General features: G+C 41.6%; 1 protein-coding gene across 1 annotated transcript; it reads right to left on the bottom strand.

The window, feature by feature from the left end:
• Positions 1-440: 440 nt before the first annotated feature.
• CFAP36 (cilia and flagella associated protein 36) lies at positions 441-19,466 on the bottom strand. Its single transcript, XM_059828574.1, has 10 exons — positions 19,352-19,466; positions 14,232-14,296; positions 13,205-13,306; positions 12,178-12,292; positions 11,113-11,200; positions 10,169-10,220; positions 8,221-8,347; positions 3,103-3,272; positions 2,495-2,650; positions 441-903 (listed from the first exon to the last, which is right to left on the bottom strand). The coding sequence occupies exons 1-10, from the start codon at positions 19,464-19,466 to the stop codon at positions 817-819; spliced, it is 1,077 nt and encodes a 358-aa protein (XP_059684557.1). The 3' UTR covers positions 441-816.
• Positions 19,467-19,777: the final 311 nt, after the last annotated feature.

Here is a 19,777-nt window from a genome sequence, read left to right on the forward strand (position 1 = left end):
CATGTGAGTTACTTGTGCAGTCAGGTTTCTAATGACATATCCTGCAAGCGTGGTCTCCCTTCCCTGCTTCATTTTGAGTCTGTCAAAGCCAAACCAGTAAACAAGATTTAAAAGATTTCTACTTTGAAACTGAATTGCTTGTGACATCCCTGGCTTTTACTTTGCCACTGAGACAATTATTTTTACTTGAAGTTGTATTTATAGCAAGACTGGACCTAAGGACTGGCAAAGTGCCCCAGAAGTATGTAGAACAGTGTAACACAGAGTTAATGTGTGACTGTCTCAACTCCAAGCTGCATTATCCTTCTCGAAAATAAGATGGTCATAGTTGCACTTCCTTGTGAAATTAGACTTTATTACATTGCACAGCTGAAAAATAGTAATTTCTTTATAACATTCTAAGAAAAGGAACAAAGTTCTATAATTTTAAAAATAAAAAAGTTAAAATCTTTAACTCATTCAGAACCATTCACATAGGAGTTATTTTAACAGATCTCAGTATCTGCTTTTGTTCTATATAGTATCAAGTGCCTGAGGCCAGTCGTTCAAAACACCTGTATGCTGCAGGGACGCTGAACAGGCTCACTGCGTACCCGGTCCAGGGAAAGCCAGTGAGTTTCCAGCGTTCCGGAAAATAAGTGGGTTTAGTGTGTATCAGTGTAGTTTTAAACATTTTTATATAAAGTACTGAGTTGCTTCTCTGAAAGTTCTGTTAAACTAAGTGTAATATTGGAAAACATCCATTCAATTATTATTTATATAATTTATTCTAAAAACATACTTATGATCTTGGGTTCTGCAATGAGCTTCTTAGAATTACCGCTTATTAATAACTTCTTCTTTTAGTTTTTCTGCAAGCATTTTCCTCTTCTGTAGTAATCTTTGCTTCTCTTCTGACATTTCCTAAAAACAAAGTGAAAAAAACACTGCAGTGAGCTGCGTGGCTTTCCTGGCAGGAACCCTGGCTGCTGACGCTGACCAGACGTGTGAGCCAGGTCAGGTGGCGACACTTCGTTTCTCTAACCAGGAGCGGCCCAGCAACAGCACTGGCAAACCCGAGGCTGCAGGAGCAGCAGCCCTTCAAGCCCGCCGGCTAGCCAGAGTGACTTAAAAAAAAAAAAATATTATTACTCCATTTTCTTGAGAAGTGGATCCCGGGATGGGGACGACTGGCTCTTTACATCAACCTGCCCTTTTTTCTACTGCACTGTACCAATCTTTTTGAGAGGACTAACCTCAAATTCAACTGGTGCTGCTTAGTTGTTCTACGAGTTCCCCCCATCAACAGTATTTGGGGCACATTCTGAGCGTAGTAAAATGCTCAGCAACTCTGAAAAATACCTGAGGCACTAGAAGCTCCTTGGTCTTAAGTACATGCTCTGTAAAGAAGAGGGGAGTAATGACTTTTTTTTTTTTTAACCATAACAGTTATTACATTGTTTTGTGGGGGTTTTAAGGTCTTTTACTGCTTTCCTCATTTGTGTTGAGAGGTTTTTTTAAGCGTTTCTTTTCATATAAATGCAGATCAGACTTATTTGTGGCAAATGCATTGTCATATTAACCATAACAATGAATGACAACAAAAGTTTGGGTTTTTTGCAGGTAAAGACCTCTCTATTGGTAGGGCTTTATCCTGTCCTAGGATTCTGGGGTTTTATGTCCATACTTTCTTTCCCCGATAGGATTAACTTCTTTTTTTCCCCAACTAGATTTTCTATCATCCCCATGGTGCAAGGATTTTTCTTATTTTAGCACCTGGTTTAAGTCAAGGAATGTATCAGTTAATTCACTAAGTAACTTCACATCTCTGAACAGGGAACAGCCTTCGGACAAAAAAAGACCTTGAAGAACGGGCTGACTGCCGGTTGTACCTCTTCTAGTAATGCACCATCTGGTTCTGACCTGGGCTTCCAACCCTCCCACAGACTTGGTTTTTCTGCGGAGGCAACCGGGCAGACGACAGCAGCATCCACCCTTCCGAGTGCCCTCTTTTCCTAACCTGTATCATCATCACGTCGCTTCTATTCCAGCGGCTGATGGATGAAAAATCAAGGATTTCTTCATTTGAAATAATAGGCACAAAACTCTCAAAAGAGATGGAAAGAACAGAGCAAATTTGTTACCTCTGGAAAAATAAGACTTTGCAAAAGAAAAATGTTTTTCCCGTTTCAGCTGGGAAAAAAAAAAAATCTCAGGGCTTTACGGCAGCCCAAACAACAGGTCACAGATTAGGAGAAACCCAGCGGTTTAGCCGTTCATAAACTTAATCACAAGGACTTGATGATACTGAAGCAAAGTAATGCTAACTTAATCACTCAAACTTCTAGCCTGTAAGCTTCTGCAAAAACAGTAACTTGAAAACACTTCCTCTCTACTTCCCCCACTTGTTGCTTTTATCCTGCTGTAACATTCAGCAGCAACATTTACATCGTCCCTGAAACCATCTCTGTTTTTTATAAAGTGTCAGGATGATCACAAGGTTTGGATCCTTCACCTCTTTAGGAGATGACTCCTCTTCTTTCTGGTCAGCATTCGTCGGTAAGAGCACGCTATTTCTTGACTCCTTCTTTGTAGCCATCAGCATATCTCGTTTTTTCTTTAGGTAGTCCTCTCGTTGCTTCAGTTGCTGTTCCTCAAGTTCTGACAAATTCTGGAAATTTTTTTTTAGAATACATTTTGAAATTAAGTTTTGGTACGCATGTGTTATATATTTGTGAGATGATAAAAGCATTTACATCTTATTTGCCTCCAAAATTACTAGCTAAAAAAAAACCACAACAAGTTGAAGTTTCAAGCCAGAGCTGTCTGCTAAGAAATTATCACGGGACAAAGGCCGAATGCTGAACTGGATTCTAAAACTAGAATGATGATCTGAACTTTACGCAAATTAAACTGGTGAATGCCATAAAACAGTGCTTGCATGCTGGTTTAAAAAAACAAGAAAGCCCAACCCAAAAAAATCTGGCTACAATAACAGAAAAAATATATTTAAATGTAATACCATAATCCCATCTTAAATATATATATTCTAAATGTAATCCTGCCCTTTTGCATTCTAGTTCTATGTTTGGGGTTTTTCCTGTTTGTTTGTTTTAAACTTACAGGTCCTTCCATCCCAGCTTTTTGCACTGCTTTTTCTGAACGTTTTCCAGCTGCCCTTTTCTTACTGTCCTCTTTCCCTTTGGTACAAGACGGCTGAGGTAAGCTTTCTGTTCCTTTTTGTAATGGGCGTGCTGGTTTTAAGTCTTCCCTCGCAGATTTCCGAGGTTCCTCTAAACAGCAATTTTACATAGAAAACAATTAGAAAGAATAGAAATATATCAAACAAAAAGTTAATCAGCGTTTCTTCCAATATCCAGATGTCTCTTCTGATGAAATGGAAGACTTAAAAAAGAAAAAAAAAAATAAAAATCACATTTCTCCCCTTTACTAGTAAAACTTTCTTTCAAAAAACACAGATAAATACTTCATTTGCACTGTAAAAGCAATTAAATAATGTTTTACATTGTAAGTACATCTACTGCAATGAATTATAAATTATGGTCAAATGCTTAGATGTAATTTCATATTCAATATTCCAGTACACAACTCATCCTGAGATTGTATTTTCAATTTCTGTCTTGGCAAGCTGAGCCAGTGATCCGCAGCCTGTAAGGCGCACTTCAGCCAACTCCAGGGGTGCTGGTTCAGCTTCCAGCTTCGGAGAAAAGAATCGGAAAATAACGTATTTAAGTGAACTTGTAGGGGAGAGGGGGGAGCGAAGCTCACGAGGTGCAAAGCATTACACTGCCGCAGCTCAGCTGCTCCTCCTCAGAACTAACGTGGCCCCGGCGTGAGGACGTAGCGGGAACCCAGCAGGTCTCCGAGCCTGGCAGGGCTGGGGACCCAGGCGGGCTGGCTGCTGGGTGCCAGGGGAGCTCCAGGCAGCCACAGCGCCAACAAGGCTCGGGCAACTTCTGCCGTCTTCTGCTCCCTGTCAAGTCCCTCACCTTGTGCAAGGTAACAGTCCTGCACAATACCCTGCTCGGCTCCAGCTTTTTTCCCGGACAAATGCCACCTGTGCTGACAAAGAAAAGTAACCCTGTACTGGTTCCAGCTGTGCCTTTCACCTCTCTGCAGGTACCACGGATAGGTTCGCCTTGCATCCCACTGAACTCCATGGCGTCTGGGATGGCATCACGGCTACGGACGTCGCAGTCAAAGCCTCTCCAGTCACTGGACTGTACAGCAGGGCGTGTTTTCAGAGCTTGCCTAAGACTTCCCTACAACTACTCCCAAGTAAGGTAAGTCGCTGATCCTACTATACTTTTATTAAAAATGAAGAGGCTTTTGACTGTTTTAAAATAAGCCTGAAAATATCCATAGAGATGCAAGAGTACAGGTAGTGAAATACAAGTTTTACTATGTTCAGTCAGTTTGAGTCTAACCGTAATACCCGAGCTGATACACGTAACTGGATGTAGCTAATTATAATTCCACAGTGCTGGACTATGGGTTTTGGCTGTAGTGCTGAGAAATAAGTATTAAGGCACGAGTACTCTCCTTGGTCTCTACTGGACAGATGGCAACGCCAGCTCCACTGAAGCTAGTGCAGGGTGAACACCACCCAATTGCTTCTTTAAGTTAGAGCAAGTAATATAGATTTAGCTCTTCAACATTGCTGCTTTCTTTAGTACAGAAAATTACAAGAGATCGAATTGTGAGAAGGTAGGGAGAAAAGCAAAAGGAGAGGAACTGTTAACTCGAAGTACGGAAAACAAACCAGGACAGAAAGGTAAAAAAAAAAAAAGTCAAGTTGAAGAATTTGCATTTCACTGAAATATATGAAGACTTCTGCTGGAAGTCTTGATGCTCTAAAGAATGTCTTTTTGTGATGGATAAAAGTTCTTAGAGGCACTATGAGAGGTCAGAGTTAAAATTGCTAGAAAAAATCCTCACACTATAGCTGTCTGATTAAAAAGCAGAAGGGAAAAAAGCCCAAAACACACACACTGCATGCCACATACCTACCTCGTAACCAACGTTATGATTAAGGAAAGCTACTTACCAGAAAGCAGTTCTTTGAACTGTGTTGTGTGTATGTAAATTTACACTGTTGCTGTCCATATCGCAAACACTCAAGCTGGAGATGTTTGTGTCTTAGCAGTACCTGTAGGATGTGATCATAGGACCCTCAGTGTCACTTAACCCACGAACCTGAAAAGATACTGAGAAGAGAAGGGAAGGAGGGTGGACAGCGAACGTACAAATAGACAGCACGTCTCAAAGAATTACAGTTACCGGTACGTAACATTTTTTCTCCTTTGAGAACTTGTCTATATGTACATTCACGCTGTGGGTGACTAAGCAACACTCTTTGCCATGCGAACAATTACTTCAGAATCTTCCCAAAATACAAGCACCCAGGACCACTCCAGCATCCTTCTTATCCACGTGACTCGGTGCAAACACGAGTCCACCTTCTGAAGCAGCTGCCCTGCAGGTACCCGGAAAGGGAAGTGTTCTCCAAGAATGCTGGGAAGGTCACTTGTACTCTGAGGCATTGAGCATGACTTTTACTATGAAATCCACCCTTCTGATCTCTCCATACTGTGGCAAGTTGGGTGGTCGAAGTACAAGAGAAATGGTTTTGCAAGCTCTATTCTGCAAAGTATTTGTAAGGGGCTTTTCGAAGTGAAATTAAGAAAACCGAGGCAACTACCATTAAATTTGAATTCATTATACAGTGGAAAACTTTAAGGGGTCCACAAACTGAAATCTTGGGTCTCAAGGTGAAGGGGAAATAGCAAAAGATAATAAAACCGCTGTAGATCAGAAGGAAGAGAAATGTATGGCAGACTGGAGGGAATGAAAAACAAAAGAAAGAATTTCTTCCTTTTCCTGACTCCGAGAACTGGTTCATGCAAGGGCCATGTTGCCAAGGCAGCCGATACTCCCTAGGTATGGGATTCCTCCCCATGCCTGGGTCAAGAAAGGCGAGCTGTCCTGTTCCTCGGTAACGCAACCCTACGAATGAAAACGTGGAGCCAGGATCTGAGCACGGGTGGGCTGTGCGGGTCAGGGCCTGACCGAGGTGAGAGGAGAGCAGCTCTTCTGCCGCCCTAGAGGGGCACAAACCATTAGTGAAAGGTTCATGCTGTTTCTGTTCCCAGAGTTGTATCTGGCACCAAGAGGAAGCAGGTCAAGCAGAAGATATGATCCCATTATCCGAGACGAACCCTTAGTTGGGAGCCCATGTTTTGGAAGCAGGCAGTAATGGACTGGTCTGGAGGCCGGTCCTTGGTTCTGTGTGAGAAAGGGGTCTGGAAGAAGAAGATTCCCAGTACAGATTCTTCTTGATTTTTGCCACCACTACCCAAAAACACTTTTCTAAAAGGTGATACTGGAGGATAAGCTGTGACAAACTTTCTCGGTAGCCTCTTTGGACAGCTATGCTGCCACAAGATGCCAGTTCTACAAGGATGAAGATTTCTAAGGAGCTAAATTTTTTGTAGACCTGTCTCTTCTTTGGCATTGAAAGAACATGGGAACGCCCAGCACCAGCTGAGCAGGCACATGGACAGCACAGAGGAAGGGCTGCACTCAGTGCAGAGAAGTCCTGTCTCCCGAGCTCCAAGATCTCCTGTCTCCCAAGCACAGGATTAAGTCTTGCAGACAAAATATTTGCTGGGAATGTGCCTGTCTCCTGAACCAGGAAAACAGCACTGCAGGATAGACACAGTTTAGCAGTGCCATTGCAAGGTGGCACAACTATGCAATAATAAGAAAGTAAAAGCAGGATGGGAGAAGAGTGCAAGTATACCTGCAGGCCTTCTGCATACTTCCAAGGACGGAAGGGAGAGAGTAAGAGTTCAAATAAATGTAACAAAACCTCAGCAGGACAGAAAGGATAAAAAGGGGAAAAAAAGGTATTTAAAAGGTCAGTGACACAATTTATTCTTTTTAAGTTTCCTAATGTGAAAGACACTAACTCACTTTAAAAGAACAGAGGGTCCTACAACTGCTTCATCTGTTAATGGCCTTCAAATGAAAAAGCAAGGAGCAAGTATGCCCCAAAGGTACTTCCAAGGCTAAAAGTATCCAGCTCAAGTGTCTGTGATATGAAAACTTCCAGTGTGAATGCATACAAAGGCAAGTACTAGACACAGGAAAAATCTAACTAAAGACAGCGCAAACTACTATTTCCCAATGTTGGAATTATATTCTTGGAAGTGACCTTAGAACATTAAGCTACACATTTTTCGCAAACTCCTAAGAGAGCAAATCCCACTGAGATGTAACACCTGTTTCTGAAAATCACCTATCTACACCTATATACATAGATGTGTGCGTATATACATATATACCTGCGTGTGTGTGTGCGCATGTATACACACATATACATGCTTCTTGTCACCTAAGAATTTTCCTGCTTTCCCGAAGAGGTCAGCACCCTTGTGCTTTAGCTGCAGCACAAACATACCAAGAGCACCTCCATCACAACAGTGATTCCTCTTTTTCTCCTCCCTGTAAAAGCACTGGCTTGGTCGTGCTCTCCAGTAAATAATCACCTACAAAACAATTCAGAGAATTTTCACTACGTAACTTCAGTAAAGTTCAGGACTACTTAGAAGAGCTCTCCTTGGTATTGTAAGTTGGTAAGTGTCACAATCCTACTCAAAAACAAAAATGTGAAATTGAAAAGATTAAAATGAGTAACAAAAATCTGAACCAAAGGCAGGAAGGTTCAGTTTGGTGGTCTCACAATTCGGCTTGAATGAATCTTAACAGTTCAAGCTTGGTTTCTTCAGAAATATTTGACTGCTATCAAGAAATGTGCAATTACAAATTAAATCTATAATGGCCACACACAGGGAGAGAAAGCATAACTTTTTAAGTAAATCATTCATAGTTACTTACAGGGAACATACTGTTCTTAACAGTAATGGCGGCATAAGCACAGTAAATTGAAAGCGGCTGTCAGACTCCTGTATTTCTCCTCCGATTGGAGATGACTAATACAACATCACGGAACAATAAAACAACTCAGGTCGGAAGGCATTTCTGCAGGCCACCTGCTGCAAATACCCAGCTCAAAGCAGGGCTAACTTCAAAGCTCGGATGGTTTACTCACGGCCTTAACCAGCCAAGTTCTTAAAATCTTGGTATGAGCGGACTCTTCAATGATTTGAAAATAGCATCATATTGCACACTCAGCATTGCACTTGCCCATAAAATTACCTAATGTAAATTTTGGAGTTTCTTCGGAATCACCAGTTCCCTCAGTGGATTCCTTAACTTTTACAGCTTCTCTCGAATCTCCTGGAAAACTGTAGGTAACATCTGATGATTTCAGTTTATCACGTGCCTTAAATTAAAAAACAAACAACAAAACCAAGCATTACATTTCCTGGCACTGCACTTCAGGCATTAAACTGTCAATAGAAAGAAAGCTCCCAAAAGAACTTTCAGTTAAAATCATGTTGTTTCCACTACATACTGCATTGTCAAAGTGAACAAAAGCAAACTATTTATTTTGTTTTACTCATAGGTTCTTACTGGTTTACAGTCATAAATCAGCATTTTTTATTTTAGTTCAAAACCTGTTCCCTAATCAACAGTCAGAATTTAGAATATTAGGTAATTTGGTATTTTGTTTCCCAGCTACAAGTAGATAACATAGGGGGGTTTTTGCCACACTTTGCCTGTGACTTTCAAGCAGACGTCTGTCCACCGGAAGAATACAATACAGGAAGAGAACCAGGAACATACAACAAAGTTACCACAGAAATGGAGAAATAATCAGCTGAATGGAAACAACAGGTCTGGATAATCTCTGACACTATTGTTTCACTTCTACACTTGTCTGGGAAATCTTGGCGAGGCAACCCACCCCTCAAAATAGTAAAGCCAGCTGGGATTTGCCCAGAAAACGTCTACACTGTTCATCAACCATCTAATTCATGTCAGAACCCCCAGCATTCAATAACATACTATTGAACAATAGCTGTCACCTTCTCTGTTCAGGTGAACTTGACCGAGGCCTCTCTAATCTGGCTTGTTTATCAAGAATATTGATATTCTTGGCTGGTCTATAAAAATTTGGATAAGCCTGCATCTAAATACGACTTGAATTCTTGAAATGAGACAAAGCTTCAGTTTCCCGGTTGTTTTGTAAGAAATGCAGTAGAACAAGTGACTCATTTCCTGGAATCTATCATTGTAATACAGGAAAGAGGAGTTTTGTGACGACTTTTCCACAGCGTCACAACACTGGGAAAGAGGTTTAATTTGGTAGAACATCCCGACTGTTCAGGACTTGCATTGAGTAGCATAGCTATCATCTGCACCTATCATGGGTTTGAATTCAGGAGTAGGACTGGAAATAAAGTGTCGACCTCTGTAGTAGCTCCATTTCCTGCGTCAGTTCAGGCTGAAGAAACAGCGCTTTCTCTTTTCAAATTCAGTATGCTCAATTTCCTAGTGACAGAAGAGAATAGAAGAGCGAGTCTGTTCCCTTTTGAAACAGCCTACAAATCCAGCTATTTTTATGTTTTCCTAGTGAAGGGGAGGTTTATTGCCATGTTTCCACTGTAGCTGATTTCAATTTGTTTCTCAGTTGCTGAACAATTAGCAATTTAGTCAGTCCCCATTTACAGTCAGTTACCTTTCTACATGGTTTACTCTGATGGAGACCAAGTGATGGTCTACCTCGGAGTGGATTTCTGGTTCCTGGTGATTAGGTTCTGGCGGTATTGTGCAGACTTAATGAATAACTATACTGTCTATGAAGTGATCCTTAAAATTCCTGAAGGATTATGAATGCTGTAATCTCTAAGAAGCTTATACTTTGAAGTCTCTTTGATCTTGACAATATTAGTAATTCAGATGTTCTCTGGATCTGAAAAGTTGACGTCCGTTACCAGGATTTTAGAATTCAGATACTGCAGAGGGAATATGCTTATCCTATGAGCTCCACCAAATGACTGATGGTTAATGGTATCATGTATAGGACTAGTGTCAATGATACTATCATTCAAAAAGAAGTGGCAGTAAGACCTTCCTGACAGACCTTTTATTTGCTTAGGATGGTACACATCACCTTTAAGTGATACGGTCAACAAGACAGGAATATTAGAGTATTTCTTAATCATCAGCATAACCCATCTGGAAAGGTAAAGACACTCACTTCTTCAGTCCTTTTCCTTTCTTGCTCTATTTCATATTCTTCCTTTGATTTCCTGTAACACAAAATACAATTAAATACTCAAGACTTCTTTAGTGTCAGTGACTTTTAGGTAAATTTAGTACTGCTTAAATATTTGAGGACTAGCAAAACAATTACACGATAATGTGGATTTGTTAGTGTCCAAAATAAATAAATGCACTTTTAATAGACCTAAAGAATTATGATAAAGAATATCCTCAGTCTATCTTTCCCTGTGCAAAAATAATTGTGCAAGAATTTCCAGGGCTTATCTATCCCTCATTTCATTTGCTCGTTTAAAGACAGAGAGGGAAGTATTTCCAGAATACAGGGGGAAGATAGCATCACTTAATATAACATGAATGGATTAATCTGCTATTATTTGTTTAAGATTATGTTTATATATGTGTGAACTGGGAGTGGAGGAGAATCTAGAGAAGTCATATCAGTCCTCACGTATCTTCTTAGCTCATAGCAACAGTAACTGAACACAACTAAGAAGGAAGCTGTAGAAAGGAATAAAGCCTACTGCAAAAGCAGAATTTGCCTTTCCAAGGCTTTAATGTTTAGGGTGTTCCCTGAATGGACTGCACCTAGTGCGCTCCTATTGTCCAGAGACATCTAACCCCGGTCTAACTTCAGGTCCACCCAGAGATTCAGGGGAGAACGGAATTGATGGGGCTCAAAGTCACACATCATTCCTGCATCACCAAGACAGTTCATCATGGCGAAGCAGTTATCTCTCAGTCTTTAAACATTCCTGATCACACCCATTCATTTCCTCATACATAGGATTTTGACAAGAACATTCATGTCATCTGGAAGATGAAGGCAGTTTCCTGGAAAAGGCTGGAAGAGTTAAGCCCAACATACTTTAATTTTTTATTTCAAAATAATGTATGAAGTAGGACTGATTCATTTTTTACCTTAGAACCTCCCTCAGTATTTTCATTTCTTCTTGTTCAATTTCACTGAATACATCAGAACCCTCTGTCAAACAGTCAGGCAACACACCTATTAAAAAAACATGGCAAAATTTATGCATTACTCTAAAGCAAATTATTTTGTACTCCATTTGGCATCCTTCTTCAGGCAGAGAGGAGAAAGAAAAAAAAAAAGTACATCTCATTCTTCCTCTAACTGTTTCCAAAAAGATTCTAGATCCTGGGCATCAAGTTGCCAGTAGCAAAGAAGCAAAGGTTTCTGAACTATGAAAGTTTTGATATCTAAGGGTAAAGCATAAGCCATACTCTGCATTGGCCATTATATAGCATTTCCTATAGACTGCAATTCAGCCACGGCTAACTAAACCATTTTCAAATTTCGCTGTTACATGAAAGTTGAAATTTAAAAATTATTCTCTGAAGAAACATGCATGTAGTAAGAAGACAAAACAAAATGGCAAAGCTAAAGACACTGAAGAAAGGAGTGGGTAGATGAAAATCCTTTCAGAAACATCAACAGAGCAGCAGTGTTGGATGTAAATTATTTTCTCTTCTTTTAAAACATGTACGTATCAGAATGGGGAAGGCAATAACTTCTGCTTTCTCTATGGATCTTTCATACGCAACTGTACAGTGTGAATCGCAAAGTAAGCATGGCAGATAGTACAGCATTGCTGCGATGCAAGTAGCATAATTCAAACGATCAATACTGTCATTGCTGATGAACTGATATAATTGCTTTAACACTCAATATTATCACCAAAATTCTTTAATAAAAAACTAAGTCAAGTTTTACAAGAAAGTTTAGACAAATAGAATGGAAAAAACTGTTAATTTAAAAAGGAATATAGACAGCTGTCACTGAGAATACAAGCCAAGGACTAAGTATTTAAATCCAAGTCCCAGTAAAATCAGCTGAATGTTTTCCGTTAACCTGAACTGGAACTGAACCAGTATTCTGTACTGATTTATGAATGGATTACATAGTCATCAAAAGAACACTAAACAGATGAAGAGAAGTGAAACCCCGTATTTACCACTTCTTACCATTTCTTTCTTTAATGATTCTAATAGCTTGCAATTGCATTTCCATATTTTTCTGTACCATCATTTTTTTAAATAGTCTAAAATCTTCTGCTGCCAACACTGTTTGCAAAATGGCCTGTGGGAGGGAAGATAGGCACAAAATTTAAAACCCTAGAGAAATCATAACCATCTCAGTCTGCTTGAAATTATATTAAGATTTAAATTCTGTGGAGCATGTTTTTAATAATTATATTTAATTCTCCTATTTATTTTTCCAGCCATACAGGTTGAGCTAATAGTCAAGAAAAGAATTTGATGGTTTATGCCTTTAAGACCAGCATGTCTACAATAATATTATCACAAAACCTGGAAGGTTTCCCAGTGTAAGTTTACAACTGCAATTCATTTGACTTCCTGAACAAATGCGTAAGCTTGAGTGAGGAATGTGCACTCTGAAGAAGCTTGTTACACATCTAGGAGGAGATACATCAACAAAGCCCAATTTAAACTGGCAGCAGAAGCTCCCACTCCTCTGCCCAATACACCTGAGACAATTCGGAAATATATCTTTGAGCAGGCAAAGGGCTGCCTAACCATGCCTTGTCGTCTCCAGGCCAACGTTTGTCTTACAGATTTTACTGGTTTATTATAAAATCAGAGGAAAACATCTTTTATTTTATGGAACATGTCTATTGTTTTAATCTTTAAGTTTGTCTGCTACTGTAAATGGACTGAAGACTAACATAAAGCTGATAAATATGCAAATAAAGGTGGCAGAAACACCCTAAGCTTAGAGGTTTGGTTTAGAAAATACAAAGCACAGAAGATGAATCTCAAAAAGTGTCTGACACCACACAAATATCTGCCTTTATTTTCAAGATGCGCAGTTTTCTGGTCAAAGTTCATAATATAAACAAACACATTATGTTTTAGAAAACTACTGTCTTAACAAGAAAATTTTTCAAAGTTTCATCACCACCCTGCTATATTAGTGAAAATATAAAGCTAAAAATTAAACCTATATATTCCTAAACAAAGAAAAATTTACCTGTGAAGTGTGTGTCTTTGCAAGAGGAGATGAAAAAGCTTCTTGAAATTTCTCTTCATTAATTCCAACTTCTTTAAGATAGTCTTCTAATAATTTTTCAACCTGTAAGAAAGTGTAAGCCTTACTTTCTAAGAGGTTTTTTCCCCAAAAATCATACAAATTTTTTTCATAATTGTATATCCTTTTCTGCTGACACTGTATTTTTTAAACTCAAAGGAAAATCATTGCAATAGTATAACTGATTCTTCCGACGTCAGGCTTTATTTACTTTCATAAACTGTTCAAAACAAGCATTTTTATTGCTAAATTTGATTACTACCTAATTGAGCTTCTCCAATTTCCAAGAATCTCACGTCTCTACCTTTTCCCCAGACTCCTGGCTAGTATTTCTCAACATTTTTTGCCCTGTAGGTAAAAGGCTTTTTGCCAGTCTGTGTGCCTGAAACCCTTCAGGGTCAGAGCAAACACGGATGTTGGTCTGCATTTATTCAGTTGATGCTTTTTAACATCAAGTATTACCAAGCCTTAGAAATCTGCGTGCATTGGTTTACAGGTATTTTAAGCATGCTCCAAAATTCTCCTGCAGTTTTTTTCTGATAATTGGTAAATCTTTTGAATTAAGTTTCAGACTCATTAGTGAACAAAACACGAATTATACATGTTCTTAGACATCGTGCTGTTTGTCATTTTAACTTGACAGAAAACATGAAGCTTATAAGTACAGTATATCAAGCGTATAAGTACAGTATTTTAGCTAGCAGATATATTAATTTTAATGAAAAATATGTAACTCAGCATATGAGATATGACTGTGTGTTAAAGTTTCTTTTCTGCATATCTGGTGTTTAAGCATAAAAATGCATACGACAACTATGACTCAAAAGATTTCTAAATAACGCTTATAACAGGCAGTATTAGAAAATCCTAAATAACAAAGATAACACAATTAGAAGTTCATCTAAATCCTACTTTAACATTTTAAACTGTATTTCTTAGAAATCTACCATAAATAGTGAATAATGCTCACCAGAGCTTGGTACTCCTGATAAATCTCTGTATAAGACAACTTGCTTTCTTCTTCGTCATCAAAAACTGTGAGCAAACAAAACACACACATATTTTGGAGTTAGTATACACACCACAAATTAACTTGTGCCTTGAAGAGAAAGATTAACTTTTACAAGGTAATATATTTAATCATATGAAAATATACGCCATGATTAATAATAATAATAATGTATTTTTCTACACATTGAGGCTAAGCATGTACTTTTAGTAATTTAATGTAATTAAATTTCATAATTTAATACCACGAAAACGTATCTTCATAACAGCAGCAGATTTCTAAGCAAGTTGAGGATTCAGCAGATACGTATGCTAAAAAGGAAGATTTCATGTAAGAACTACCATATGAACCTGGGTAAGGTTGTTCTAAGATGGCAGATGACACACGTAAAGCAGGAAATGTCTGTCTCTCTCGCCATGTATTTACATGGAGGATGTATTAATGACTTAAAAAAAACTTTTTTAAATGCCGTTCATTTAGTGAGAAGCCAAGGTGATGCAGGAAAATGAGATGCTGCCTGCCTAAAAACAGATAACCCCAAAGAGGAAATCTGCTGCAGGTAAGTTATTTTTTTAATTATGTCTATCCTGATTTAAACAAAATGGGCATCTGTATAGTATAGGCCATGTTAATCATATTCATATATGTTCCTATGAAGAACTCTTGACTGGAAATATCAAGCTAATGGTCTCTACACTGCAGAATAGATGGAAGAAGCAGAAAATAAGAGAAAATGAGAACTAGGGTTTGGGGTTTTTTAATTTACATTTTTATCATGTCAACAATGAACAGAGGTAATGTAAAACCTAGCAATTAAAGCAGAGGCTTAGAAATAAGACTTCCTCAATCCCCTTCAAGATTAGCCACTCTGTGTTGGACAAGTCACTTCCCACGTGCGTGCTTTGAAGTCATTTGAAGAATGGGAATTCTGCTTAAATTGGTGAATGAGTGTGATTTATTCGTCGTACACATGACATCTCTGATGGAAGATGGTACTGATGCGCATAGATTCAGTATAACTTTCACACTAATTTAGAGTGACTCTTAGAAAGCATAATTTCCCAGCTGTGACAGCCCCGAGGCAATGTTGCCCTGAACCTCGATCAGGTGTGATGCAAGACGGCTGTTCCTAAAACAGAAAGTACTTGCATCGCTTTCTATCAACATACAGCAATGCAATGATAGAAATCTAATCAAACAGTTCAGGCCCTCTAAATAAGCATGGGAAACTTGCTTTTTAAATGACATAATCTGGAAAAACAACATTTGCTTTTGTTTCATTTGTGCACAAGGGATTTTTTTTAAATTAAGGGTTTAAAAAAAAAAAGCTTTAAAAATACCTAGGAATAAATTCAAATGGTAGAAAAAGTACTATAAATCTTACTCTAAAAAAATCCGGCTCCTATGGCAACCACCACAGTATGAAACCCAAGAGGGCGAAGACACTTAACTGCCTCTATTGTCTTTGCATCTCTTCCCCTCTGTGGGGGGAGATGCTCTTGCAGACCCCAACCTTTCTTAGTTTCTCTGTCCCCTTCTACCTCCTACTGTTCCTTCCCGCCCGGGGCACCCAAAGGAGGGGTGATGCAGGGATGTCACTCCTCAGTCAGCGTCCATCCCAACAGCGAGCCTCACACTGCCGAGGGGATGCCTCCAAGTCCTCCTTCCACAGCTGTAGGACAACATGGAGAGCAGAGTGGAAATGGCACAAACCGCTCTCTGTTTTCAGGCTCTAAACAAGAAGAGGATGAAGTTAAGCGCCAAGTAAAGCAAGCTGCAGTCAGCATCTCCTCTGAATTAAGCGGCATTAGGGAGTACCTTGCATGGAGACCTTGGATTTTCTTGAGTCAGGGCTCCTAAATCATGTAGTCATTATTTTCCTTAAGATTTTGACACAGTCTCTAGTCGCCCGACGGGAACAAAGATCTGAAGAACCACGGTATCGAGATAAGCCAGGGAACCCAGATATCCTGGGAGACAAACTCATCATTTTCCTGTCAAAATTGAAAAAATCTTTGCTAGGACCCCTCAAATGGGGTAAGTGTTAAGTCAAGTGGAGTCCTCCCTGCTAGAGTGAGCCACTGACTTATTTGACCTCGCAGACAAGAGCCGGTGAGCAAACCTGAGGGAACTCTTCTCTTTCTCCCCCAGTCCTCACTGACTGGTGAGGCGGCTCTGTGCTGGGAGGGAAGGGAGTCACAGGCAACATTATCTGTTTATTCCTTTTGTACCTTGTCTTTATCTTCCTATCTTCCAGCGCTCAGAACTATTATCAAGCTTATCGATGTCCAAATGATGTTTCAATTAACACCTTGGAACATCTGAATAAAACTGTAAAGCTCTCTCACCTTAACTGCATACCCACAGATGTAACTTCAGTTTCACAGCCACAAAAAAGGAAATTAATCAAGCAATGAGAAATTAATCAAGTCCCCAGAAAGTGGGAGAGAGAAAAAGCAAACAATTAAAACCAGATAGAAATCCATTAGGATCATTTATAAGTTTAAGTGCAAGCCTAAGTGACTGCAGTTCCAAAATAAATTACTTACGTACCAAATACTAAAACTCAAATTCTATTTTTGAGGAATCACAAATTATTGTCAGTTAATCAAAATCTTGCTAATTTGTTTGTTCAGCCCCAAGACTAAATGTTTTGAGAATGAAACAAATTCTGTCCTGACAAAATAGGTCAGTAAAAAAAAAAAAAAAAACAGCAATGGAATCAGCACAGTACATTTATAGAAATGAAAAGCAAATAGCACAGGTATCGAAAACTGAAAATTCCAATTTCTTTAACTGTGCTTCTTAGCAACCCTAGCACTGCAGTAACACTTCTTTAGCCTTATCTTTTTTCTCAATACCTTCTGAGAGTTGTCCAACAGCACTCTGTAGCACAAATAATACCTTGGAAGACCATTTACTGCAAGTGGTTTCTCTACTTTGTTCCTCTAATTTCTTACGTAGAAACAAACTGGCAGGAAGCGACCATTATATAAGCCTGCCTCACACTACATGGAAATTTACAGAGGTTCCATAAATCTTCTTACTGCCTGTAAATTCCCCTCAACCTTCTAAAGAGAGATCATTGCTCCAGAGAGGGATAATCAATTCCCCCGATTCCTAAACCTAGACCCTTTGCATGATAATCAACATGCTTGACCGACCTCAAGTTTAGGCAGGGTCTCCAAGAGAAATCTTCTAGCCTCGATTTCTCTATTGCTTTCTAGCTGTAAAGAGTCTAGCAGCTTTACCCTTCTCATTTCCCAGTATGCTAGGGAAAGGTGTACGTCCCCACGATGATCTTGCCTCATGCAAAGATCGGGAAGGGGAGAAATGAGTCAGGCTAACTGAGAAGCAACTTGTTTAAAGGCTGTGACCTGAATCAGAGGTGTGTCTGTTTCACTGAATGTGAAATAAAAATTCTTAATGGACCATAACAAGAACAACTGCACGACAGAAGACACGGCCGGCCCTGCTGAGGCCGACCATTACAGACACTGTCCTGGAGCCCACAGCAGGATGGAGGGGAGGAAGGAATAAGCGCAAGCAGGTAGAATACATAAATAGTAACAACCATCCTACTTTGAGTCCCCAGAAATAAAATGTATTTGGAAGCCTTTGTTTCATAACTTCAGTATTTTAAAGTTAAAGTTATTAACGAATCCTACATCCTGTCAGGTGATACTAAAGGAACAGATTTTATTCATAGTAGCCACAGAAAGATATCCTAAATCAGTCAACGGCAACATGCTTTAATACTTCTCATGTGCGAATATCTGCAGGCTTGGTGGCATCGCAGGCTATCGTGTTTTCAAACAGGATTTTTCCAACAATTGCAAAAGCAAGCTGCTTTTTTTTCATCAAGGACCCAGGGACTCGTTTGAGACCTGCCCACATTGTAATTATTTTGCTACCATACGGACGCAGGTGTTCTTTGGCAGCAGAATCAATTTGGTCTGTAAGTAGCAGAATTAATTTTGCCAGACTTTCTGCAGTTGAGATTTATTTCCTCCTCTCCTCGTTACATACTTATACCTATACAGGTCTCCTCAGTCGCCTTTATCCCAGTCCCCCCTCTCTCTGCCTATACTTCCAGTTTATCGAGGCTGTTCCCTGAATTATTCCATGATCCCCTCAGCTCTTTCTTGAGGAAGAAAAGAAGGTTTAACTGGACTTGCTTCCGAGCTAAACTCGTGCACCAGACCGCCAACAAAACATAACCGCGGACTAGTGCCGACTATCCTTTTCTGAGAGGTACCAACTTCTGGTTTCTCATCTCTTAACTGCCGACATATCACAAGATTGCAGGAATTTAACTTCGGGCCTTCTACCCGCCTGTCCCGCTGGCCAGACCGCTATTTTAATGGTACTGTCCAGTTCCCTAAGGAGAAACATCTACCCCTGGAGAAGCATTAAGGGCCTCCAGCTGCTTTCTAGCCGCGTCAGGGCAGTACGTGCAGCGGAGCGAAGGACTCGCTGGGGTGTCACGCTGTAAGCTCACGCCATAATCCCCTGTACGGGCTAACGAACGCCCATCGCCACATCTTGAAAAACGGCTTGCTGAGGGGAGACCGACTCCCCGAGGGCGAGGCCCCCCTCCCGAACAGCGGTGGGAAGGCCGGACTGCGGCTGTGCAAGGCCCGGGAGCCCGCAGCGGCGGTGGCTCTCGAACGGCGCCGGCGGGTCCGTCAGGACCACCGGCCTGATGCGCCGAACGCCGCGCAGAACCACGGCGGCCGGTCCCGCTGCCGCGCGGGGGGAGCCCCGGCCGGCGCCTGCAGCGGCGGTGAGGGGCCAGGGCCGCGGCGGGGCCTGGCGCGTCCCCCCCGCCCCGGAGCCTCTCGCCCCGCCGCCTGTGCCCGCGCTGAGGCCGCAGCCCCGTCCCGGCGGGCCGGGCGGCGGTGGGCTGAGGGGCGGCAGTCCCCAACGCGGCCTGAGGGCGGCGGCGGGCGCGCACACGCAGCAGCCCCGGGAAGGGGGGGCAGCCCCGGGAAGGGGGGGCAGCCCCCGCCCGCGGGGGTGGGTTTGGGGGACCCGCGCCCCCCCCCGCCCCGCCGCGGGGCCGAGGGGAGGCCGCTCACCCTCGCACTTCTGCTCCATGAACTCCAGGATGGGGATGGACCAGGCGGGCCCGCGCAGGAACCCGGCGATGGTGTCCACCACCCACTCCACGTCGCCCTCCTCCTCCGCCGCCATCGCCCGGGGCCGCCGCGGGAGGGACGGCGAGCGCCGCGCCCGCCCGCCCGTCGCTCTGGCAACCGGCGTCACGGGGCGGGGGCGCGCGGGCCCAGAGCCGCACGCGCGCCCCGTGCTGTGCCGGCGGCGGTTAACGGCGGGCGCGGCGGGGGCCGGGCCGGCGATTAGGAGCTGCGGCGGCGAGAGAGGGGCCAAGGGCCGCCCTCGCGGCGTCCCGTGTAATCAGATCAGGGCTGCGAGGGGGGTGCGGGCTCTCGGCCGGAAGCGAGGCCGGGCGTGGGGTAACCGCTTACTGCGGCGCCGGCCGGCGG

This window comes from Gavia stellata, chromosome 23 (genome assembly GCF_030936135.1).
Source record: "Gavia stellata isolate bGavSte3 chromosome 23, bGavSte3.hap2, whole genome shotgun sequence".
Taxonomy (NCBI): Eukaryota; Metazoa; Chordata; class Aves; order Gaviiformes; family Gaviidae; genus Gavia; species Gavia stellata.